The 27,978-nt window shown below is 38.5% G+C and overlaps 1 protein-coding gene across 3 annotated transcripts in view; it reads right to left on the bottom strand.

The window, feature by feature from the left end:
* Positions 1-7,490: 7,490 nt before the first annotated feature.
* cacna1bb (calcium channel, voltage-dependent, N type, alpha 1B subunit, b) overlaps positions 7,491-27,978 on the bottom strand; it is a 402,467-nt gene continuing 381,979 nt past the window's right edge. For all 3 annotated transcript variants that reach the window (XM_062031560.1, XM_062031561.1, XM_062031559.1), the window contains 3 exons: positions 25,773-26,040; positions 17,879-18,096; positions 7,491-10,207 (listed from right to left, as the gene is read on the bottom strand). In XM_062031560.1, coding sequence (XP_061887544.1) covers positions 9,662-10,207; positions 17,879-18,096; positions 25,773-26,040 — 1,032 coding nt within the window. In that variant the 3' untranslated portion in view covers positions 7,491-9,661. The remainder of the gene's footprint in view (positions 10,208-17,878; positions 18,097-25,772; positions 26,041-27,978) is intronic.

Genomic DNA, 27,978 nt, shown 5'->3' on the forward strand with positions numbered 1-27,978 from the left:
AACCGTTCCACCGTCCAAACATTTCTCTTAATCAGGACAAAAAACAAAGTTGTTTTTTGAACAGGAAAAATTTCCTGTTTTCCCGAAATTCCAGGAATTCCGTAATACCATTTTTCAATTCAACATGTTACTAGTTCAATATTGCTCGACCGATTTGAGAAATTCCAACACCAACTATTTCAACTCATTTAGATAATTCAAGCTTTTTCCAAGTTAAAAAAATTTCCAGAATTTTCCAGAATATCTCGTTTTCCGCCCTTTTTTTTCTGGCGACTACTCCTTCCACATTTTTCAACAAATTTCAACTGATCCACCGTCCAAACATTTCTCTTAATCAGGACAAAGAACAAAGTTGTTTTTTGAACTGGAAAAATTCCCGGTTTTCCCCAAATTCCAGGAATTCCGTAATACCATTTCTCAATTCAACATGTTACTAGTTCAACACTTCTCGACCGATTTGAAAAATTCCAACACCAACCATTTCAACTCATTTTAAGTTTTTTCCAAGTTTCAAAAAATTCCAGGATTTTACAGAATTCCTGGTTTTCCAAAGCCCTATTTCCACCCTTTTTTCTGGCGACTACTCCTTCCACATTTTTCTATGCATTTTAACTGTTCCACCGTCAAAACATTCCTCTTAATCAGGACAAAAAACAAAGTTGTTTTTTGAACAGGAAAAATTCCCGGTTTTCCCGAAATTCTGTTATACCATTTTTCAATTCAACATGTTATTACTTCAACATTTCTTTACCGATTTGAAAAATTCCAACACCAACCATTTCAACTCATTTAGACCATTTAGGTTATTTTCCAATTTAAAAAAAAATCCAGGATTTTCCAGAATATCTGGTTCTCCAAAACCCTGATTTCCGCCCTTTTTTCTGGCGACTACTCCTTCCACATTTTTCCACAAATTTCAACCGTTCCACCGTCCAAACATTTCTCTTAATCAGGACAAAAAACAAAGTTGTTTTTTGAACAGGAAACATTTCCTGTTTTCCCGAAATTCCAGGAATTCCGTAATACCATTTTTCAATTCAACATGTTACTAGTTCAATATTGCTCGACCGATTTGAAAAATTCCAACACCAATCAGTTCAACTCATTTAGATAATTCAAGCTTTTTCCAAGTAAAAAAAAATTCCAGAATTTTCCAGAATATCTCGTTTTCCGCCCTTTTTTTCTGGCGACTACTCCTTCCACATTTTTCAACAAATTTCAACTGTTCCACCGTCCAAACATTTCTCTTACTCAGGACAAAAAACAAAGTTGTTTTTTGAACTGGAAAAATTCCTGGTTTTCCCAAAATTCCAGGAATTCCGTAATACCATTTCTCAATTCACCATGTTACTAGTTCAACACTTCTCGACCGATTTGAAAAATTCCAACACCAACCATTTCAACTCATTTTAAGTTTTTTCCAAGGTTCAAAAAATTCCAGGATTTTACAGAATTCCTGGTTTTCCAAAGCCCTATTTCCACCCTTTTTTCTGGCGACTACTCCTTCCACATTTTTCTATGCATTTTAACTGTTCCACCGTCAAAACATTCCTCTTAATCAGGACAAAAAACAAAGTTGTTTTTTGAACAGGAAAAATTCCCGGTTTTCCCGAAATTCTGTTATACCATTTTTCAATTCAACATGTTATTACTTCAACATTTATTTACCGATTTGAAAAATTCCAACACCAACCATTTCAACTCATTTAGACCATTTAGGTTATTTTCCAATTTTAAAAAAAATCCAGGATTTTCCAGAATATCTGGTTTTCCAAAACCCTGATTTCCGCCCTTTTTTCTGGCGACTACTCCTTCCACATTTTTCAACAAATTTCAACCATTCCACCGTCCAAACATTTCTCTTAATCAGGACAAAAACAAAGTTGTTTTTTGAACAGGAAAAATTTCCTGTTTTCCCGAAATTCCAGGAATTCCGTAATACCATTTTTCAATTCAACATGTTACTAGTTCAATATTGCTCGACCGATTTGAAAAATTCCAACACCAACCATTTCAACTCATTTAGATAACTCAAGCTTTTTTCAAGTTAAAAAAATTTCCAGAATTTTCCAGAATATCTCGTTTTCCGCCCTTTTTTTCTGGCGACTACTCCTTCCACATTTTTCAACAAATTTCAACTGTTCCACCGTCCAAACATTTCTCTTAATCAGGACAAAAAACAAAGTTGTTTTTTGAACTGGAAAAATTCCTGGTTTTCCCAAAATTCCAGGAATTCCGTAATACCATTTCTCAATTCAACATGTTACTAGTTCAACATTTCTCGACCGATTTGAAAAATTCCAACACCAACCATTTCAACTCATTTTAAGTTTTTTCCAAGTTTCAAAACATTCCAGGATTTTACAGAATTCCTGGTTTTCCAAAGCCCTATTTCCACCCTTTTTTCTGGCGACTACTCCTTCCACATTTTTCTATGCATTTTAACTGTTCCACCGTCAAAACATTCCTCTTAATCAGGACAAAAAACAAAGTTGTTTTTTTAACTGGAAAAATTCCCGGTTTTCCCGAAATTCCGTAATACCATTTTTCAATTTGACATGTTACTACTTCAACATTTCTTGACCGATTTGAAAAATTCCAACACCAACCATTTCAACTCAATTAGACCATTTAAGTTTTTTTCCAAGTTAAAAAAAAATCCAGGGTTTTCCAGAATAACTGGTTTTCCAAAGCCCGATTTCCACCCTGGCAACTACTTCTTCCACATTTTTCAAAGCATTTCAACCGTTCTACCGTCAAAACATTCCTCCTAATCAGCAAAGTTGTTTTTTGAACTGGAAAATGTTTTCCTGAAATTCCAGGAATTCCGTAATACGATTTCTCAATTCAACATGTTACTACTTCAACATTTCTCGACCGATTAGAAAAAATTCCAACACCAACCATTTCAACTCATTTAGACCATTTAAGTTTTTACAATTTTCCAAAAAAATCCCACTTTCCCCGAAATTCCCAGATTTTTGGGAAATTCCCATTGAAATCAATGGGACATTCTTCAAAGTTCCACAACTCCCACATTTTTCATCTGATTCAAACGGTTCCAACTGCAAAATATTCAGCCTGTTTGGGATTCGTGTGCTCTCTTTCAACAATTCTAAAAAAATTCCAGGATTTCAGTTCAACTTCAGCATTGGAGCATTCACACGCAATTTTTTTGGAACATTTGTTGACGACTCAAAGTGGTGAAACTGTAAAGTCGCTATGTTTGCGTGCGTGTCGCAAATGCGGATCAGGCAGCTCATTAAACCGAGCGGTGACAATCACGTCTTCTTGTCACGATGTGATGCAGATATTTTCAAAATGGCACTTGTCTCCTTTCGTCAACTCTTTCCTACCAACGGACGGCAGTGTGTTCGAAGAAAAAGGCAAATGCTGAGCACACACCCTTCAGTCAATGTACACATATCATTTTTGGATGTCCAAGACCTCGGCATGCACTACAATGCTGACTTTGCATTTTCCTTTTTGGATTACAACTACAAGATTCAGAATATAAAAAAATATTTTTTGTTCTTTTTTTTTTTTTTTTGAGTCGAAACTGCTTTACGTTGTCTGTTTTCTCTCCGACGTGTACGTACTGACATGCTATTGACTGTTCGGCACAGTCCGACCCACGTAGCTGGATGACACACATCTTGTAAAACGAGGCACTTAGTAATCGGCCACATGTTTGTTGTAAAAGTTGTCCGTGTCCCTTCTGGGTGGGACCAAGAATCGGTCGAAACGTGACTCCTCAGTTTCTGTTCGTTCGAACCGTTAATGGTTGTGTTCATCGGGTGTGATGGCAGGAAAGTTCCAAGACATAAAATCATCAGCCTTAGATGAGGGAGACCTTTTTTTTGTACAAATAACATTAAAATCTAGAAGTTTTTGATCCTCTGCTGAGTTAGTGAGTTTACCTCCTTACGAATAATATATGAACAGTTAAGAGAAATAAGGCACACATTGTTGGCCGATCAATTTCCGTGAAACTATTTTTCTACCATTTCACTTCAACCTAGTTGAAATTTGGAATCGTAGTAAAAAAATTCCTAAATCCAGATGTCGATTGGGATCATCCCCAAAAATGTTTTCAGACATTTCCTGAAAGTTTCATTAAAAACGTGTTGAGTTATGTTGCTAACGTCTATAACAGAATAAAATAAATGGAGTGAAGCCTCTTGTCGGTCATCCGCTCTCTTTGTCTCTGTGGGTGGAGGCGGGGATGCAAGCATACACACAGAGAGAAGTTCATACACTAAATGTAAGGTAACTGGCCCAAAATCAAATCACTTGTTTTTATCTCATGTCAGATACACTATATTGCCAAAAGTATTTGGCCACCCATCCAAATGATCAGAATCAGGTGTCCTAATCACTTGGTCTATAAAATCAAGCACTTAGGCATGGAGACTGTTTCTACAAACATTTGTGAAAGAATGGGCCGCTCAGTGATTTCTAGAGTGGAACTGTCATAGGATGCCACCTGTGCAACAAAACCAGTCGTTGAAATTTCCTCGCTCCTAAATATTCCAGAGTCAACTGTCGGCTTCATTATAAGAACATGGAAGAGTTTGGGAACAACAGCAACTCAGCCACAAAGTGGTAGGCCACGTAAACTGACTGACAGTTGCTACAGAGCTCCAAACTTCATTTGACCTTCCAATTAGCCCACGTACAGCACACAGAGAGCTTCATGGAATGGGTTTCCATGGCCGAGCAGCTGCATCTAAGCCATACGTCACCAAGTCCAATGCAAAGCGTGGGATGCAGTGGTGTAAAGCACGTCGCCACTGGACTCTAGAGCAGTGGAAACGCCTTCTCTGGAGTGATGAATCACGCTTTTCCATCTGGCAATCTGATGGACGAGTCTGGGTTTGGAGGTTGCCAGGAGAACGGTAAATTTCAGACTGCATTGTGCCGAGTGTGACATTTGGTGGAGGAGGAATTATGGTGTGGGGTTGTTTTTTTGGAGTTGGGCTTGGCCCCTTAGTTCCAGTGAAAGGCATTTTGAATGCTCCAGGACACCAAAACATTTTGGACAATTCCATGCTCCCAACCTTGTGGGAACAGTTTGTAGCGGGCCCCTTCCTCTTCAAACATGACTGTGCACCAGTGCACAAAGCAAGGTCCATAAAGACATGGATGACAGAGTCTGGTGTGGATTAACTTGACTGGCCTGCACAGAGTCCTGACCTGAACCCGATAGAACACCTTTGGGATGAATTAGAACAGAGACTGAGAGCCAGGCCTTCTCGATCAACACCAGTGTGTGACCTCACCGATGCGCTTTTGGAAGAATGGTTGAAAATTCCATATAAACACACTCGGCAACCTTGTGGACAGCCTTCCCAGAAGAGTTGAAGCTGCAATAGCTGCAAAAGGTGGACCGACATCATATTGAACCCTATGGGTTAGGAATGGGATGGCACTTCAAGTTCATACTTTTGGCAATATAGTGTATTTCCTGAACATTTCATCAAAAATGTCTGAGCTATGTTGCAAACTTACTAACAAACATACAAACAAACAAGACACTAGCAGATACAAAACCTCCCGACAGAGGTCATTAATCAAAGGATGAATGAAATTATGATCATATTTATTTTGTACATCTGTTGCTTCCAAAAGGGTTCACTCGGTCTGAGCACTTGGGCGCGTTTGTTCTATAGCGGAATGTGATAAATGGAATGAACCCTCTTGCCAGTCATCCACTTTCTTGATCTTTGTGGTTGGAGGCGGTCGGTGGAAGTTCAGCTTTGAAACATACAGTAAACACAAGGTCACGTAGTAAAAGTACTCTGCTCTCAAATCTAATCACTTGTTCTTTATCCCATTTTTGGACATTTACAAAAAGTTTGATCAAAATCAGCCAAAGACTTTGTGAGTTATGCTGCTTACTAGCTAACTGACAAACAGAAGCTATTGATTACATAACTTCCTGGTGGAAGTTACAAATAGCGAAAAAACAAAATTAACATTGTAAAAAAAATAACCCCAAATCCCTTGTTGTTGTTGTTTTTTGTTAATGTATACAAATTCAGGGAAAACATTCCTGAACACAAGAACATTTATAACTTAATTATTAACTATTATTAATTATTATAACTTAATATTGTACAGTATTTTGTATATTGTTTTGTATATTGTACAGGATTGCTTATTATTTTTATTGGATAGTAGTCTATTTATTTCAATTCTCAGTTTTATCTTTATTACTTCTTGTGTAATTTATTTTTATCCCATATTTGTTCCCACTACCGCACCTTAAATTGGAGTCCTTAATCTCGCTATATGCGAATATAATGACAATAAAGTCCATTCTATTCTATTTGATTCTATTCTAACTTTAGAGCAGGGATGTCCAAACTTTTTCCACTGAGGACCGCATAAGGAAACATTAAAGCATGCGGGGGCCATTTTGATATTTTTCATTTTCAAACCATAACAAAATATATGGATTTTTTTTTTTTTTTACCTTTAGGGCTGCCGGGGACCATAAAGGGTCTAAGTCATTAAAATGTTAAAAACACGTCAAATTAATATATATATTTTTTTAAATTAACGCTTACAGTAAATCTCTACAGTATATCAACTTCAGGTTGATATAAAGTTAAAAAAAAAAAAAAAAGGTTTTATGCCTTTTCTGTCAAAGACAATTTAGTTTTTTATAATAAAACTGAAATATGCAGTATTTCCCCCACTGCCCCAAACATTCAGAAAGCAATGTTTGATGTGAAGTAATTAGAGCCTTAAAAAGATCAATAATGCAGGACACCATTGATTTTAATTCATTATTATTTTTGAGTAATCACAGTGAAAAGATAAATAAAATCCCATTAAATATTTTTGGGATCCAAAAGGTGCCCCACTCATAAAGTGATGCATTTTTATTCGTTTTTTTTTTTACTTTCAACACTTTCGATTTTTCATTTGAACTATTATTTTGTTTGTTTTATGCTCTTTTGTCAAAGAAAACGTTGATGTTTTTGTATGGCAACCACACAAAATATGCAATATTTTCCACATACAACATTTTAAAGTGAAATATTTTAAATAACTGGAGCCTTGAATAGGTCAATAATTCATTATAACATTGATTTTTTTTTAGCAATGGCAAAGCAGAAAAATAAAGAGACAAAAGAAAAAAAACAGCCTGCATGGCAGCTTTGCAACTTTTTCTAGTTAGATTTCACCTCATTCCACTTTTTTAAATGTTTTTTTTAATTTTTGCAATAGCATTTCCAGAATGTGTGGCGGGCCGGTAAACAATTAGCTGCGGGCCGCAAATGGCCCCCGGGCCGCACTTTGGACAGCCCTGCTTTAGAGGCAAAAACCAAACAATTTAAAAATAGTAGATTGGGTTTCTAGCTTTGTTTAGTTATCGTGGAGGAGGAATTATGGTGTGGGGTTGTTTTTCAGCAGTTGTTTTTCAAACAACTATTGGCTTTATTTTTGATCAAACGATTGTCAAATAGAAAAGAAAAATAAGAAAATAAGGAACTACCGTATTTTTCGTACTGTAAGGCGCACTTAAAATATGTGCGCCTCAATACGCCTTATATACGTATTAATTCTGGTTGTGCTAACCAACCTCGAAGCCAGTTTATTTGCTACACGATGTAATGATAACTGTGACCAGTAGATGGCAGTTACACATAAGAGATACAGTACGTGTGGATTGCAGGTTGACCGACACTTGTTCAAACAATGACGCTAGCAAGCACCCGTGAGCAAGCAACACCAAAACGTTGATGATTCATTGAAAATATAAAACATTACACACAGCAATCAAAAAACTGTCAAAATGTTTTAGTACGGCTTTGGTAAGCTACGAAGCCGCACCACTTTAATGGTTTGTCGGCGCATTACGGCTACTGTAGTCAGACGTACTACGCTTCAACATACGGCAAATGGCAACATACGGCAAATGGCAACCTATGGCGTTTGTTTCACAATATTATGCAAAACCAACTTTTCTTACCTAATGGTTACTGCTGTTTTGAATTCGGGTGCAAAAGTCCCGAAAATGTGCGCGCGTCCGCCATTGTAGCCTGCGTCAATGCTGTAATCAATAAACTGTGTGGAGCATTCATCTGCGGTCCCCTCCGAGGTTTCTCATTGTCATCCCATTGGGTTGAGTTTTTTCTTGCCCTGGTGTGGGATCTGACCCGATGGAATGTCGTTGTGGCTTGTGCAGCCATTTGAGACATTTGTGATTAAGGGCTATATAAATAAACTTTGATTGATTGATTGATTGATTGATTGAAAATGATCAGAATCTGCAGCATTAAACCTGATCGGAACATCCCTATAAAAAAATCAGTGGACCATGTACACTATATTGCCAAAAGTATTTGGCCACCCATCCAAATGGTGAGAATCACTTGGCCCGGTATATAAAATCAAGCACTTAGGCATGGAGACTGTTTCCACAAACATTTGTGAAAAAATGGGCCGCTCTCAGTGATTTCCAGCGTGGAACTGTCATAGGATGCCACCTGTGCAGCAAATCCAATCGTGAAATGTCCTCGCTCCTAAATATTCCAAAGTCAACTTTATTATAAGAAAAGTGAAGAGTTTGGGAACAACAGCAAGTCAGCCACCAAGTGGTAGGCCACGGAAACTGACAGAGAGGGGTCGGCGGATGCTGAAGCGCATAGTGCAAAGACTTTCTGCACAGTCACTTGCTACAGAGCTCCAAACTTCACGTGACCTTCCAATTAGCCCACGTACAGTACGCAGAGAGCTTCATGGAATGGGTTTCCATGGCCGAGCAGCTGCATCTAAGCAATACATCACCGAGTCCAATGCAAAGCATGGGATGCAGTGGTGTAAAGCACGTCGCCACTGGACTCTAGAGCAGTGGAGACGTGTTCTCTGGCAATCTGATGGACGAGTCTGGGTTTGGAGGTTGCCAGGAGAACGCTACATTTCGGACTGCATTGTGCCGAGTGTGAAATTTGGTGGAGGAGGAATTATGGTGTGGGGTTGTTTTTCAGGAGTTGCGCTTGGCCCCTTAGTTCCAGTGAAAGGAACTTTGAGCGTTCCAGGATACCAAAACATGTTGGGCAATTCCATGGGATGGCACTTCAAGTTCATATGTGAGTAAAGGCAGGTGGCCAAATACTTTTGGCAATATAGTGTATGTCAGTGACAACTTAAGCAGACACTTTGTTAGTTATATGAAGAACACGCCGTATGAAGAGTCGGTCGACATAAACAGGAACGACTTAAACTTGACTTAAAAATCCTAGCCTGTTTGTTTGTAAATGTACTAATCCAGCAGGGGATCAAATACTCATCTCCTTATTCTATTATTTGGGCATTCCGTGGGGTCAACAACGACTTTCAAACAGGATCTAAAGATCTTACGTCTCCTCCAACACTACCAGACAACAATACTGGAGGGTCTTCATTGTGCCATCAGTGCAAGTTCAGCTAAGCTTCCCGTTTCCTTTTGCCAATAACTGATGAATGAGGAGAGTAACACTTGGACACTGGAATGAATCTGAAGCCTTTTCAGCACTTTGAACCGGCTTTTTTCGGACTTCCTTCCTGCGTCAGCCTCTGACCAGCTCACGCGGACTGAGCCGAGCAACGCGGTTAAGCTGCTCCCTCATCAGTGGATAGGAAAAAACCTGTCTTCTATCCTAGCATGTTAGCACCAGTCCTCCTCCTCTCGCTCCCTGAGGCTTCCTGTTCCTCTGTCGTTCGAGGCGGCGTTGACCCCGAAGGTGAAGTGGTAGCCGTTGGGTACGTCAGCGCGGCCTTGTGCGGCCGCCGCTGTAGCAGGCACAGCAGCACTCTCGTTGGAAGCGGAAGTGGTAGCGGAGGTGGCGGCTCTGGCCGAGTGTGACAACAGTTGACTGCTAACGGCGTCCTGGAAGTCATCGGTTTCTTCATAGAGCGCTTGGCGAGAAGTTCCCTGCGGCTGCAGATTTAAATCGGGGTCGGAGCCGAAGCAGGTGACCGGTACCGGTGACAGGTCATTGTCCCTGTGCAAGCGCTCGTGTTCTGAAAGGCCACGGCTGACACGGGTCTGGGAAACCATAGCGGTGCTGGCAGCTGACGGCAGAGGGGCGGAGTGGGCGGTCTTGTAGGCCACGGCGGGACGAGGGGTCAGGGGTGTCTGGGGGAGCTGCCTGCGACCACGGCCTGGCGTGCTTGAACCAGAGGGTGCAGGCTTACCTCCAGTGCTACCATGCTGTCAAAACAAAATACCAAATATTACTGGAGAGGTTAAAGTAAAACCAGTGACAAAAAGCAACATTTAATGCAGTAAGAACAACACTATAAAGCACAGGTTTTCAACAGAGGGTATGCAGACCATGTAGGTCCAATACTGTAATGGATTGGGGTCATTACATTTATTTTCCTGTTTTATTTATATTTTATTGGCTTCCCAGCAGGCACAAGACATTACGGCTATGTCTAGACCAGTGGTTCTTAACCTGGGTTCGATCGAACCCTAGGGGTTCGGTGAGTCGGGCTCAGGGGTTCGGCGGAGGTCAAGACACACCCAACTCATCGAGTAATTAAAAACTTCTCTCTATCGGCGTATTACGGATACGGCAACAGCAGAAGTCAGACTGATTTGCAGGTGTGTAATTTGTTGTGAGTTTATGCACTGTGTTGGTTTTGTTCTTTGAACAAGGTGATGTTCATGCACGGTTCGTTTTGTGCACCAGTAAAAAAACATGGTAACACTTTAGTACGGGGAACATATTCACCATTAATTAGTTGCTTATTAACATGAAAATTAGTAGCATATTGGCTCTTAACTAGTCATTATTAAGTACTTATTAATGCCTTGTTCAGCATGGCCTTATTATAACCCTAACCCTCTAACCCTAACCCTAACCCTAACCAAATAACTTAAAGTTAAGTATTTGTTACTTAGAATATGTTCCCCATACTAAAGTGTTACCAAAAACATATAACTTTGTCTTGAAAAAATACAACATTTAATTTTTCACTAAAGAAGGGTTCGGTGAATGCGCATATGAAACTGGTGGGGTTCGGTACTTCCAACAAGGTTAAGAACCTCTGGTCTAGACTGAGCCGGAGAACCCCTTAAACGAATAATTATTTAGCCCATGCCCCGTTTCAGCCACACTAAACTATCGTTTAAGGTCCCCCTCCTCGGACAATTTTTTACACAGGTTTCTTGAATCTCCGGCTCTTAGCCTTGTATGGACTCACTGATCGTTTACAAACTGAGTTCGGAGACAAACTGACGCCAGAAAGACCGTGCACCCCACAGGAAGTGACGTCAGAAAGAACGCGCCACAACCAGCTTCATAATAAAGCAGTTTCGTAACTAGGAGCTAACCACTGGAAATATGGAGACGAGTCATCCAGACATGCCCGTGTTTCTCCTTACGTCTGTACAGACGCTTGTGGAAATCACACATGAATACCTTAAGAGAAAGTGATTGCAGCTATTTGGGATACAACACTTCTCAGACGGCAAGAGAACTTTCGAATGTCGGGGTCAGCTGTGATTCTTTGTCAAAGGAGAGACAACAAGAATTTGAGCTCCCGTGGATGTGATAAAAAAGGTCATGTGTGCTTTGTATTACCTGGCCGTCGAGGGAAGACTACGGAAAACGGCGAATGCATTTGGACTGGCAAAGCAGGCTGTATCAGTTATTGTCCGCCATGTATGTTGCGGACCTAACGTCTAGATCCAGAGTATATAAAGTCACCAAAAACGAATGGACAATGAAGATGAAGGCAAAAGAGTGAGGAGTGTCCTGACCAGATATCTAGATCCCAAGTTTGATTGATGTAAAATGTTCTTTGTGTACTTTCACATGTTTATTAAAGATTTTATTAATGTATGATGGCTCAGGTGTGATTCACTACAACAGGGCTCCACAGCACACTGGATTTCAGTTCATTGAAATACCACAACACTGGGTATTGTTCAGATAAGTTAAATTTAAGAACTTGCACACAAAGCAACACTGGAGGTGACTATGACATGGGCATATTCCGCGCATGCATATTAGGTCGCGTTGCGCCGGCGGACGCGAGGGGGTCTTAAACGGTGGCATTGTTGTGTGTGAACACGGATAAGGTTAGGTGGGATTTACCCTGGATAACCTTAATCGGCTTAGTGTAAACGAGGCCTAAAACAACGTTGAGAACTTGTTGAATTAGATCCTGACATTGAGCAACTCAAGCCTAACGTTGAAACAACGTGCTTTTTGACAACGTTTAATCAATGTTGGGTTCTGACGTTGATTTGACCGTTGAATTTTGGTATTTTCCCAACCAACAATTTACAACAGAAATACAACGTTGAAACAACATCCTTTTTGACAACATTTATTCAATGTCAGGTTGTGACGTTGATTTGACCGTTGAATTTTGGTATTTTATCAACCAACATTTTACAACACAAATACAACGTTGAAACAACATGATTTTTGACAACGTTTATTCAATGCCAGGTTGTGACGTTGATTTGACCATTGAATTTTGGTATTTTCCCAAACAACATTTTACAACACAAATACGTTGAAACAACATGCTTTTTGACAAAGTTTAATCAATGTTGGGATCTGACGTTGATTTAACCGTTGAATTTTGGTATTTTCCCAACCAACAATTTACAACAAAAATACAACGTTGAAACAACATCCTTTTTGACAACGTTTAATCAATGTTGGGTTCTGACGTTGATTTAACCGTTGAATTTTGGTATTTTCCCAACCAACATTTTACAACACAAATACAACATTGAAACAACATGCTTTTTGACAACGTTTAATCAATGTTGGGTTCTGATGTTGATTTGACCGTTGAATTTTGGTATTTTCCCAACCAACATTTTACAACAGAAATACGTTTAAACAATATGCTTTTTGACAACGTTTAATCAATGTTGGGATCTGACGTTGATTTAACTGTTGAATTTTGGTATTTTCCCAACCAACATTTTACAACACAAATACTACAACATTGAAACAACATGCTTTTTGACAAGGTTTAATCAATGTCAGCTTCTGACGTTAATTTGACCGTTGAATTTTGGTAATTTCACAACCAACATTTTACAACACAAATACAACGTTGAAACAACATGCTTTTTGACAACATTTATTCAATGTCAGGTTGTGACGTTGATTTGACCGTTGAATTTTGGTATTTTATCAACCAACATTTTACAACACAAATACAACGTTGAAACAACATGATTTTTGACAACGTTTATTCAATGCCAGGTTGTGACGTTGATTTGACCATTGAATTTTGGTATTTTCCCAACCAACATTTTACAACACAAATACGTTGAAACAACATGCTTTTTGACAAAGTTTAATCAATGTTGGGATCTGACGTTGATTTAACCGTTGAATTTTGGTATTTTCCCAACCAACAATTTACAACAAAAATACAACGTTGAAACAACATCCTTTTTGACAACGTTTAATCAATGTTGGGTTCTGACGTTGATTTAACCGTTGAATTTTGGTATTTTCCCAACCAACAATTTACAACAGAAATACAACATTGAAACAACATGCTTTTTGACAACGTTTAATCAATGTTGGGTTCTGACGTTGATTTAACCGTTGAATTTTGGTATTTTCCCAACCAACATTTTACAACACAAATACTACAACATTGAAACAACATGCTTTTTGACAAGGTTTAATCAATGTCAGCTTCTGACGTTAATTTGACCGTTGAATTTTGGTAATTTCACAACCAACATTTTACAACACAAATACAACGTTGAAACAACATGCTTTTTGACAACATTTATTCAATGTCAGGTTGTGACGTTGATTTGACCGTTGAATTTTGGTATTTTATCAACCAACATTTTACAACACAAATACAACGTTGAAACAACATGATTTTTGACAACGTTTATTCAATGCCAGGTTGTGACGTTGATTTGACCATTGAATTTTGGTATTTTCCCAACCAACATTTTACAACACAAATACGTTGAAACAACATGCTTTTTGACAAAGTTTAATCAATGTTGGGATCTGACGTTGATTTAACCGTTGAATTTTGGTATTTTCCCAACCAACAATTTACAACAAAAATACAACGTTGAAACAACATCCTTTTTGACAACGTTTAATCAATGTTGGGTTCTGACGTTGATTTAACCGTTGAATTTTGGTATTTTCCCAACCAACAATTTACAACAGAAATACAACATTGAAACAACATGCTTTTTGACAACGTTTAATCAATGTTGGGTTCTGACGTTGATTTAACCGTTGAATTTTGGTATTTTCCCAACCAACATTTTACAACACAAATACAACGTTGAAACAACATGCTTTTTGACAACGTTTAATCAATGTTGAGTTCTGACGTTGATTTGACCGTTGAAATTTGGTATTTTATCAACCAACATTTTACAACACAAATACAACGTTGAAACAACATGATTTTTGACAACGTTTATTCAATGTTGGGTTCTGACGTTGATTTGACCGTTGAAATTTGGTATTTTATCAACCAACATTTTACAACACAAATACAACGTTGAAACAACATGCTTTTTGACAACGTTTATTCAATGTTGGGTTTCGACGTTGATTTGACTGTTTAATTTTGGTATTTTCCCAACCAATATTTTACAGAACAAATACTACAACATTGAAACAACATACTTTTTGACAACATTTATTCAATGTCAGGTTGTGACGTTGATTTGACCGTTTAATTTTGGTATTTTCCCAACCAACATTTTACAACACAAATACAATGTTGAAACAACATGCTTTTTGACAACATTTAATCAATGTTGGGTTCTGACGTTGATTTGACCGTCAAATTTTGGTATTTTCCCAACCAACAATTTACAACAGAAATACAATGTTGAAACAACATCCTTTTTGACAACGTTTAAACAATGTTGGGTTCTGACATTGATTTAACCGTTGAATTTTGGTATTTTCCCAACCAACAATTTACAACAGAAATACAACGTTGAAACAACATGCTTTTTGACAACGTTTAATCAATGTTGGGTTCTGACATTGATTTAACCGTTTAATTTTGGTATTTTCCCAACCAACATTTTACAACACAAATACAACGTTGAAACAACATGCTTTTTGACAACATTTAATCAATGTTGGGTTCTGACGTTGATTTGACCGTCAAATTTTGGTATTTTCCCAACCAACAATTTACAACAGAAATACAACGTTGAAACAACATCCTTTTTGACAGCGTTTATTCAATGTCGGGTTATGACGTTGATTTAACTGTTGAATTATGGTATTTTCCCAACCAACATTTTACAACACAAATACAACGTTGAAACAAAATGCTTTTTGACAACGTTTAATCAATGTTGGGTTCTGACGTTGATTCGACCATTGAATTTTAGTCTTTTCCCAACCAACATTTTACATCAGAAACACAATGTTGAAACAACATCCTTTTTGACAACGTTTAATCAATGTTGGGTTCTGACATTGATTTAACCGTTGAATTTTGGTATTTTCCCAACCAACAATTTACAACAGAAATACAACGTTGAAACAACATGCTTTTTGACAACGTTTAATCAATGTTGGGTTCTGACGTTGATTTAACCGTTGAATTTTGGTATTTTATCAACCAACATTTTACAACACAAATACAACGTTGAAACAACATGCTTTTTGACAACGTTTATTCAATGTTGGGTTTCGACGTTGATTTGACTGTTTAATTTTGGTATTTTCCCAACCAATATTTTACAGAACAAATACTACAACATTGAAACAACATACTTTTTGACAACATTTATTCAATGTCAGGTTGTGACGTTGATTTGACCATTTAATTTTGGTTTTTTCCCAACCAACATTTTACAACACAAATACAACGTTGAAACAACATGCTTTTTGACAACATTTAATCAATGTTGGGTTCTGACGTTGATTTGACCGTCAAATTTTGGTATTTTCCCAACCAACAATTTACAACAGAAATACAATGTTGAAACAACATCCTTTTTGACAACGTTTAAACAATGTTGGGTTCTGACATTGATTTAACCGTTGAATTTTGGTATTTTCCCAACCAACAATTTACAACAGAAATACAACGTTGAAACAACATGCTTTTTGACAACGTTTAATCAATGTTGGGTTCTGACATTGATTTAACCGTTTAATTTTGGTATTTTCCCAACCAACATTTTACAACACAAATAAAACGTTGAAACAGCATGCTTTTTGACAACATTTAATCAATGTTGGGTTCTGACGTTGATTTGACCGTCAAATTTTGGTATTTTCCCAACCAACAATTTACAACAGAAATACAACGTTGAAACAACATCCTTTTTGACAGCGTTTATTCAATGTCGGGTTATGACGTTGATTTAACTGTTGAATTATGGTATTTTCCCAACCAACATTTTACAACACAAATACAACGTTGAAACAAAATGCTTTTTGACAACGTTTAATCAATGTTGGGTTCTGACGTTGATTCGACCATTGAATTTTAGTCTTTTCCCAACCAACATTTTACATCAGAAACACAATGTTGAAACAACATCCTTTTTGACAACGTTTAATCAATGTTGGGTTCTGACATTGATTTAACCGTTGAATTTTGGTATTTTCCCAACCAACAATTTACAACAGAAATACAACGTTGAAACAACATGCTTTTTGATAAAGTTTAATCAATGTTGGGTTCTGACGTTGATTTAACCGTTGAATTTTGGTATTTTCCCAACCAACAATTTACAACACAAATACAACGTTGAAACAACATCCTTTTTGACAACGTTTAATCAATGTTGGGTTCTGACGTTGATTTAACCGTTGAATTTTGGTATTTTCCCAACCAACAATTTACAACACAAATACAACGTTGAAACAACATCCTTTTTGACAACGTTTAATCAATGTTGGGTTCTGACGTTGATTTAACCGTTGAATTTTGGTATTTTCCCAACCAACATTTTACAACACAAATACAACGTTGAAACAACATGCTTTTTGACAACGTTTATTCAATGTTGGGTTCTGACGTTGATTTGACTGTTGAATTTTGGTATTTTCCCAACCAATATTTTACAACACAAATACTACAACGTTGAAACAACATACTTTTTGACAACATTTATTCAATGTCAGGTTGTGACGTTGATTTGACCGTTTAATTTTGGTCATTTCCCGATCAACATTTTACAACACAAATACAACGTTGAAACAACATGCTTTTTGACAACGTTTAATCAATGTTGGGTTTCGACGTTGATCTGACTGTTGAATTTTGGTATTTTCCCAACTAATATTTTACAACACACATACTACAACGTTGAAACGACATACTTTTTGACAACATTTATTCAATGTCAGATTGTGACATTGATTTGACTATTGAAATTTGGTCATTTCCCAACCAACAACGTGGATTCAATGTTTGACATCAACGTTGGCTCTATTTACAAACACAACTATTTTACAACGTTGTTTAGAAGGCAGTTAAAAAAATAAAAAACATTTATGCATAATCAACGTTGTATCAATGTCTTGTGTCTGCTGGGTTACTCTTCTTCATTTTATATTTCAATTTTTATTTTCTCCTTCCCCTTCTATTCTCTTCAATACACTGCAACTCTGTTACCCTTTTTATTTCGTCGAATTCTACCACAAGAACAATCTTAATTTTATTACATTTTAAATAGAATAGGATATGAATAGAGTAGGTCATGAATAAATATCTTAGTATTGCACAAAAACAAGGTACCTTTAGGACCGGTTTAGTTTAAAATATTGATTTACAGGATATATAAGTAGGTTGTCCCTGCTCCATCTCTCCATCAGTTTGGGGATCCTGGAAAAGGTTAAAGACCCCTATTTTAAATGTCACTGAAAAGACTCACTTGTTTAAGGACAGCAGTGTCCTGTGCCTCTCCTGGAGACGTGGATCGGCTTGGACTGGCTGACTTGGCGTGGCTCGTCTCCCTGCAGCTGTAACGCTCTGAGTAGTAGCGTTGCTCCCCTGCAGAGGAGTGATGCCTCCTCTCGTGATGGCGACTGCGATCACGCTCCCTTGCTCGTTCCCTGGACCAGCCCTCAGCTGAAGGGTCGGTGAAGGAGCCTAAGGAGAAATAGGCATTTCATGACTATATTGTACAAAACACATGTACGGTTGAATTGTGAAGTTAGGGCAGGGGGTCAGCAACCCACGGCTCTACAGCCACATGCGGTTCTTTAGCGCCGCCCTGCTGGCTCCATGGAGCTTTTTTTTTTTAAATGTATGGAAATGGGAAGAAAATGGGGTGAAAAATATATGTTTTGTTGTAATATGGTTTCTGTCGAGGACAAACACGACACAAACCTTCCTAATTGTTAGAAATCCCACTGTTTAATATGTTTGTGTTTATGCTTCACTGATGAGAGTGTTTGGCGAGCGCCGTATTGTCCTACTAATTTCTGCGGCCCTTGAACTCACCGTTGTGTGGAGTGTGATTCAACAGTTTGTTTACATGTACAACTCTCTCCGACGCTGCCACAGAAAGACGTGTTTTATGCCACACCTTCTTTGTCACATTCTGTCCACCAAACGTTTTACACTGTGCGTGAATGCACAAAGGTGAGCTTTGTTGATGTTATTGACTTGTTGGAGTGCTAATCAGGCATATTTGGTCACTGCATGACTGAAAGCTAATCGATGCTAACATGCTATTTAGGCTAGCTGTATGTACGTATTGCATCATTATGCCTCCTTTGTAGGTATATTTGAGCTCATTAAATGTCCTTTACTTATGTCCTCTGTGAATTTAGTTTATTTTTCCATGTCTAAAAAAATCGATTGAAAGAAGACAGCCTGCCATTTCCTTTAACTTGGACACACACATCTATACCTTTGGCCATTCTAAGACAGTCATTTCCAGGAGTTATCTCACCCTCTGAGAATGTTTACTAATGTTTTTCAATGTTGTAAAAATGTGTAGAATAAATATTACATTTCAACATTTCTGTCAACAAAGATTTGCGTCAGCCTGCGACACATACTCATTTTGACTGTAGGCTAATATAGCTAATTAGCCACTAACATCATGTGTTGCCATCATTATAACACTTATATAAGTCTAGTAATTTTTTGCGGCTCCAGACATATTACTTCTTTGTATTTGTGGTCCAGTATGGCTCTTTCAACATTTTGGGTTGCCGACCCCTGAGTTAGGGCATGGTAAAACGTTGGTTGTTTATTACTGTAGTATAATTGGGGACAGTCTGTCTTAAGACTGATACATTGGCTCATAATGTTTTAAAGGAATATGATTTATAGTGGGTTATAGGGTAGGGATATTCAACTGAATTGTTTTAACTGCCATATTTCCAAAAATCTAAGGACAATTTTTTTTTTCTATTTCGTCAGATTTATAGGAGTGCTTTGCTGTTTTTAAGGACTTACAGTACTGCAAAAAAGATAGTAAAAGATCATCTCTATGAAAGCACTCTAGTGTTTTTAAGAATCTGCTGCAAAAAATTGAGTCTCTCACAAGTTTTATTAATTTAACTCGTGGGCCACCAGTTGAATAGCCCAAATGATGAAAAAGGGAGAACCTAAAATGTAACCTTGAGGAAAACTAAAGAAGTTGAACGAATGACTACTGCTTACATCTGAAGTAAACAAGCCAAAGAAACACCTTGAATCAGATTCTGAAAAATCACGGACAAAAAGGAGAGGACTTAAAGGAGTACCTTGAGGCGCGCCTCCGTTATGTAAATCACAAATTTGGACACCAGTGGTTTATGTTTTCTCACAAGGTTAACATGTCAATGTGAGGATCTGCCAATGTGTTTTCCTTGGCCATTGATGGTTGAGTCGCTGACCAGCAGTCTCAGTTTTTATACACATCATTTTAAAGGCCTACTGAAACCCACTACTACCGACCACGCAGTCTGATAGTTTATATATCAATGATGAAATCTTAACATTGCAACACATGCCAATACGGCCGGGTTAGATTAGTAAAGTGCAATTCTAAATTTCCCGCGAAATATTCTGCTGAAAACGTCTCGGAATGATGACGTTTGCGCGTGACGTCACGGATTGTAGCGGACATATTGGGACACCACCGTGGCCAGCTATTAAGTCGTCTGTTTTCATCGCAAAATTCCACAGTATTCTGGACATCTGTGTTGGTGAATCTTTTGCAATTTGTTTCATGAACAATGAAGACAGCAAAGAAGAAAGCTGTAGGTGGGAAGCGGTGTATTAGCGGCCGGCTGGACTCTTACCAGGAGGACTTTGAGTTGGATAGCAGACGCGCTACCGTGAGTACGCAGCTTTGGCTTCCAAACATTTGATCGCTTGCCCATACGTGCGTGCCGCTATGTGCATGTCACGTACGTAACTTTGGGGAAATATATGTGCTGTATGAACTTTACGGAGGTTAACGGTACTTTGGGCTGTGGGATTGAGTGTGTTGTGCGGGTGTTTGAGTTGTATTGGTGGGTTATATGGACGGGAGGAGGGAGGTGTTTGTTATGCGGGATTCATTTGTGGCATATTAAATATAAGCCTGGTTGTGTTGTGGCTAATCGAGTATATATATACCCTGTATATGTCTTGTGTTTATTTACTGTTTTAGTCATTCCCAGCTGAATATCAGGTCCCAGCCGCCGCTCACAGCATCTTCCGTATCTGAATAGCTTCCACTGCCCTCTAATCCTTCACTCTCACTTTCCTCATCCACGAATCTTTCATCCTCGCTTAAATTAATAGGGTAATCGTCGCTTTCTCGGTCCGAATCGCTCTCGCTGCTGGTGGCCATGATTGTAAACAATGTGCAGATGTGAGGAGCTCCACAACCTGTGACGTCACGCTACTTCCGGTACAGGCAAGGCTTTTTTATCAGCGACCAAAAGTTGCGAACTTTATCGTCGATGTTCTCTACTAAATCCTTTCAGCAAAAATATGGCAATATCGCAAAATGATCAAGTATGACACATAGAATGGACCTGCTATCCCCGTTTAAATAAGAACATTTAATTTCAGTAGGCCTTTAACACCTTGGTTACTTCAGCCGGTTTCCATTCCGTCTAAGGTGTAGTGTCCTCTTGCAACATCACAATGTTGTCTACCTTTGCATTACTCTGTGTCTTAGTCAATTTTTTCCTCTGTTGCAAGTTTAACAGATACTCCTTCTTCCATCTAGACCAGAACTCGTTTGCCAGACACTGCACTTTACGCCGTCTTTTGTGAAGATAAATGTATTCCTTCACAAACTCTCCTGGTGGTGGGAAAACAATTGAGGACATCATGGTGCAAAATTTGATTGGGCGAAAACGGTTGAGGTCCCGTGGGATCATTTAGTGAGTGCACTGTGAAAGGCCTGCTGTTCATGATAGCCATGACTTCATAAAGATGATCCATCAAGTCTTTGGGATGAATGATCCAAGGATGTCAAAACCTTCTTTATGGATCTTATTTGTCTTTGAGACTTTAGTTACGTCATTTGCCTTAGTTACGTCTGCAGAAAGTCCACGATTGTCCAAAGTTGTATTAAGTTAAAGTTAAAAAGTTAAAGTACCAATGACTGTCACACACACACTAGGTGTGGTGAAATTTGTCCTCTGTATTTGACCCATCCTCTTGTTCACCCCCTGGGAGGTGAGGGGAGCAGTGGGCAGCAGTGTTGGCCGCGCCCGGGGAATCACTTTTGGTGATTTAACCCCCAATTCCAACCCTTGATGTGTCAAGCAGGGAGGTAATGGGTCCCATTTTTTATAGTCTTTGGTATGACTCGGCCGGGGTTTGAACTCACAACCTACCGATCTCAGGGCGGACACTCTAACCCAGGGGTCACCAACGCGGTGCCCGCGGGCACTAGGTAGCCCGTAAGGACCAGATGAGTAGCCCGCTGGCCTGTTCTAAAAATAGCTCAAATAGCAGCACTTACCAGTGAGCTGCCTCTATTTTTTAAATTTTATTTATTTACTAGCAAGCTGGTCTCGCTTTGCTCGACATTTTTAATTCTAAGAGAGACAAAACTCAAATAGAATTTGAAAATCCAAGAAAATATTTTAAAGACTTGGTCTTCACTAACTGACAAAGAAAAAGATAACAGATTTGGTGTCCAGTTCAAAGTGTGACATGATTTATTTAAAAATTTGAGAGTTGACTTTTGTATTTTACATGAGTTATTATTTGTACAAACATGGTGCAAAGTAATCCATGATTTGTTAAAAAATGTTAGTGGCTAGCTAGTTAAAATGGGATATTGTGATTTCACAAGATTGTCTTAGAAGTGATCATTTGAAAATGTTCAATTTGAAAAATGTGCACTTAGAGAAAATACAAAAATAAAGTGTTGCATATTGATATTTATCTGTTTCTATATATATTTATTGTGAGAAATCATTAAGATGATCAGTGTTTCCACAAAGATAAATATCATTAATTATTAATAATAACATAGAGTTAAAGGTAAATTGAGAAAATTGGCTATTTCTGGCAATTTATTTAAGTGTGTATCAAACTGGTAGCACTTCGCATTAATCAGTACCCAAGAAGTAGCTCTTGGTTTCAAAAAGGTTGGTGACCCCTGCTCTAACCATTAGGCCACTGAGTAGGTCTTTCACCAAGTTTCCTTTTTTCTCTATCCTCTTGTTGTGGGGCAGACTGTCTCGTACAGGCACATGCGTGCTAGCATCCTTTGCTGTTGCCGGTTTTACTAAAAAGTAGCGTATAGTTGTAACTTATATCTTAGTAGACTACATATGGAAGCGCTAAAACACAACATGGCTGACAAGATAGTCTGTAAAACAATAATCTACCTAACGTTTGACAAAGACCCAGGAATACATGTTATGTAGACCAAAAGGAAGTGTTTTGCATGTCCAAAAAAGATCATAACATGACCCCCTTTAAATAACTGGCACTTCAAGTCTTATGTTACCAGCCTATGAAACCAAAAACTTCTCATGCGTCTTTTCCTGATTTATGTACTCCATCTCAAAGCGTATTAAATTTGACCATGTGATGATTGTTGATGATGTTAACATCCATGTTGGTGTCCCAGAGGAGAGCAGTGCTGCATGAGAACTACAGTATGATATATACTTGTCATATTTAAAGTGACTTAACATGTGGGGGGGAGCAGACCACACAATATTCCTTCCCTCAAGGAATTTGTGATGTCGCGATCGCGCTAATTAATGAAAATTCAACCAATCTTCACAAATGATGCACGGCCTTGCAACTTTGTCCAATGACCACAACTTTCCTGCACATTTTGGCCAGTGGAATTCTCTGAATGGCGCTCAAACGTGCACTTAAACAGTCAAAGCAAAATGTGTGTTTGTTTCTTGTGTAGACGAAGCAAAAACAACAAGGTGGAACAATTTATCATCTCTTTCTTGATCAACCGGCACTATTGTTGTTCTGCTGGGTAGTTCAGACCTGCTTCCTGCTCCTGCCTTCTGGGCACTACTAGAGATGTCCGATAATGGCTTTTTTGCCGGTATCCAATATTCCGATATTGTCCAACTCTTAATTACCGATTCCGATATCAACCGATACCGATATATACAGTCGTGGAATTAACACATTATTATGCCTAATTTTGTTGTGATGCCCCGCTAAATGCATTAAACAATGTAACAAGGTTTTCCAAAATAAATCAACTCAAGTTATGGAAAAAAATGCCAACATGGCACTGCCATATTTATTATTGAAGTCACAAAGTGCATTATTTTTTTTTAACGTGCCTCAAAACAGCAGCTTGGATTTTGGGTTGAGGTGGGGGGGTAGGGGGTAGCGGGGGGTGTATATTATAGCGTCCAGGAAGAGTTAGTGCTGCAAGGGGTTCTGGGTATTTGTTCTGTTGTGTTTATGTTGTGTTACGGTGCGGATGTTCTCCCGAAATGTGTTTGTCATTCTTGTTTGGTGTGGGTTCACAGTGTGGCGCATATTTGTAACAGTGTTAAAGTTGTTTATACGGTCACCATCAGTGTGACCTGTATGGCTGTTGACCAAGTAGGCCTTGCATTCACTTGTGTGAAAAGCCGTAGATATTATGTGATTGGGCCGGCACGCAAAGGCAGTGCCTTTAAGGCACGCCCCTAATATTGTTGGCTTGGTGGAAATCGGGAGAAATTCGGGAGAATGGTTGCCCCGGGAGATTTTCGGGAGGGGCACTGAAATTCAGGAGTCTCCCGGGAAAATTGGGAAGGTTGGCAAGTATGACTGGGAGACGCAACTGCTCTCTACTTCTCCCTACGTCCGTGTACCACTCCGAACAGCGGCGTTTCAAAAAGTCGTACATTTTACTTTTTGAAACCGATACCGATAATTTCCGATATTACATTTTAAAGTATTTATCGGCCGATAATATCGGCAGTCCGATATTATCGGACATCTCTAAAAATAATCTAAATAATCTCTTGATGCGTAACAATGATGATCATCTCGGGAATCTGCAGTTCCAAGTAAATGTCAATGTCAGTGTCAAGGTGCCCGACATATTTACATTGTTGCTCTATGTCAGGGGTGTCCAAAGTGCGGCCCGGGGGCCATTTGCGGCCCGCAGGTCATTTTTTAACGGCCCCACGGCACATTCTAAAAATAAGATAAAAAAATAAAAAAACATAGAGTGGTATAAAAGAGCAAACAGGTGAAAATGTTGCAATGTTTATTCTAATAACACAAAGCTGCCATGCAGGCTGTTTCTTTCTTTAAAAAAAAAAAAGAATCAAAATCAATGTCATTATGAAGTATTGACTTATTCAAGGTTCCAATTACGTCACATTAAATATTCCACTTTGAGTTATTATTTGGGGAAAATGTTGCATATTTTTTGTTTTCCATATAAAAAACTGAGCTGTTTTTTTTGTTTTTTTTTTAAAGAAGGGCCAAAAACGAACAAACAAAAAACATAAACAATAATAAAACTTATAATTGACGGATAGATCCGAAGCTGATCTCAATAGTATTGTGTTAAAAGTAAACAGTGAAAACAAGTTATACTTTGTTGTTTAACACTTTAATTAGTAGCACCCTTTTTGGATCCCCAATCATTTTAGTGGGATTTTTTGTGTGTGTCATTGCTCAAAAAATAATAATGAATTCAAATCAATGTTGTTATGAGTTAATTACCTTTTTAAGGCTCCAATTATTTTATAATATCAAATATTCCACTTTAAAATTTCATTGGGGGAAAATATTGCATGTTTAGTGTTTTTTCCATAAAAAAAACAGGGTTTTCTTTGACAAAAAGGGCATACAACTTAAATGTTTAAAAATGTTATATTGACAAAAATACCTAATGTTGATCTAGAGATTTAAACTTTGAATAATAATACTAATAATACTAAATAATGACACATTTTTTATATTTTTTTGACCAAAACCCTTTGGGGTCACCGGGTTCAAGCCTGAGTGAAGGCCTAAATGTATATTTTATATACATTTATTGTATTGGTTTAAAAAAAAAAAAAAAAAATGGCCCCCGCTTGCTTTGATTTTTCAGTGTGCGGCCTTCAGTGGAAAAAAGCTCGGACACCCCTGCTCTATGTTGATGAATATGCATTGTCCTAATTCAAATAAATAAATAAACCGCTTACATTGACTTAACCAGCTTCTACTGTATTTAGTTTGCTTTGAACACACAGTTCAACTGACACCATGCTTTCAGAGTTGCAGATATTCTTTTGTTGCAACCTTCAGACCTGACATTAGGCTCATCCATCATCAGAAAAAAAGATTCCTGATGATGTCGCAAGCAAAGAAAGAAACATTTCTCAGGATTGTTTTTGTCTTACCGACTGCACTCGGTTGCTGCACTGACGTCCCTCTATCCAGAGATTTCTGCTTTTTGTCTTTGTCTTTGTCTTTGTCCCTGCGTCTGTGGCAGCGGTGGTGGTGGTGATGGTGATGCGCTCGGTCCTGGGCCTGGCCCGGAGCGGGCCTGGTCGACGGCGGAGGCTGGCCCGGCCGTGTCAAGTGGTATTCCTTCAGACCGACCTCCTGCCTGTACTGCGGGGTCAACGAGGAAGCGGAGCGTCTGATGGGACTGAGGTCAACGATTGGCTGGGAACGAAGGAGAAGCAGACGGGAGGAGTAAAGGGAAGTTAGAGTCGTGGTTCATTGGATGATCGTCTGACCCAAAGCCCTCGGACTAGAATCGTCGAAAAAGTCACAGCACACACAGGATGGGAGACGAGTTTCTAAGGACTGTTCTTGTCCAACTACAGAAGTGGATAAGAACTTTGTATTTTCAATGACACACCTGTGTACTACTAGCAATACTAGTAGTACACAGTTTTGGGCTACTGGCAGCACACCTATTTTCATCAGAATCTTTGATAGGGGAATGGTTTAAACCGTTTGATATCAAAGGGGAGTTTGTGATACAAAAAATGTGAACTTCACACAATATTTAAATGGATCAGCATAACACTTCAAGTCACATAAACCTAACACAATATGTATTTTTCTGTTCCTTTATTATTACGTCTCTCATTTTTTTACTGGTAGATTTTGGTTGGTTTTGCAGTTTTATGTGCTCCTAGCCCAGTGCAACTAGTACAGTCGTGGTCAAAATTTCACATACACTTGTAAAGAACATAATGTCATGGCCAACGTTCCCTCTAAGGTGCGCGCCTGCGCAATTGCGCACTGCTCAAGCGTCCGCTGCGCACAGCAAATGTATGCCGCGCACCAAATCAAATCCCATCTGAATTCTAAACAAAACAAACACATTTATTCTGTGTAATTTTGCAATGCAACTCTGAGTGACAGTGACAACAAGCGGCCCTAACGGTGTTCGTCAACACCGTTCAATTATTGTAACGTCTATCGAGATGCTCCGAGGACAGGAATTATGTCCCTCACTTTATTGAGCAAAACTGTTTATATTCGGCCATAACCACACCAAAAACACTGAGTAAAAAACTTCTATCTCGGAAAACTAGTCATTTTCTGCCGTACAAACCAGGCCAAAAGCAACTTGTCATCTGTCACCAACACGCTTACCACTAAGCCACTGGTGCGTTTATGGCCACACAAAAAGTCGGACAACTCAAACACCACAAAAGTTACACTATGACTCCTCAGTCATACGTGTGCTTATTCTACTGTCATTTATTATTAATGTTAATTTATTTATATTAATCATGGAATTATGTTACTAGAGAAAATTACAGGAATGCACACTTCATCCTATGCTTACATTTCATTGTGCAACATGAGGATGTTTAAGGGGAACTAAATGTGATCTCTGAAAGGGGTACAAATGATTTCCAAAGCAGGACCACCACCCAGACATATTGTACAATACTAATAATAATCCATAGTTTATGAAAAACAAGATTTATTTTATTTTCATTACAAGTGGGTCAAATCACTAATATTACAAAATAATGTCATGAAAATGACTCCTCTCATTTGAGTGTTTTTATAAAAGATTGGTTTGAGACAGGTGTGCTGCTGGTATTGCCATGTGTGATGTTGCTCACATGTGCTCCACTGAATGCTCAGGGAGTTTTTGTGTTTGCTCAGACACATGAACAATTAGAGGGAACATTGGTCATGGCTGTCTTAAGTTTCCAATAATTTCTACAACACTTATTTTTTTGTGATAGAGTGATTGGAGCACATACACAAAAAACATCCATGAAGTTTGGTTCTTTTATGAATTTATTATGGGTCTACTGAAAATGTGACCAAATGTGCTGGTTTCAAAAGTATATACCACTTTTGACTTGTTTTTTTTGGGTCATTGTCCTGTTGGAACACCCAACTGCGCAGAGAGTAAATGGGACAATGAAAAAGGAGGATTACCTCCAAATTCTTCAGGACAACCTAAAATCATCAGCCCGGTGGTTGGGTCTTGGGCGCAGTTGGGTGTTCCAACAGGACAATGACCCCAAACACACGTCAAAATTGGTAAAGAATGGCTAAATCAGGCTAGAATTACGGTTTTAGAATGGCCTTCCCAAAGTCCTGACTTAAACGTGTGGACAATGC

The sequence above is a fragment of the Entelurus aequoreus genome, linkage group LG21 (genome assembly GCF_033978785.1).
Source record: "Entelurus aequoreus isolate RoL-2023_Sb linkage group LG21, RoL_Eaeq_v1.1, whole genome shotgun sequence".
Taxonomy (NCBI): Eukaryota; Metazoa; Chordata; class Actinopteri; order Syngnathiformes; family Syngnathidae; genus Entelurus; species Entelurus aequoreus.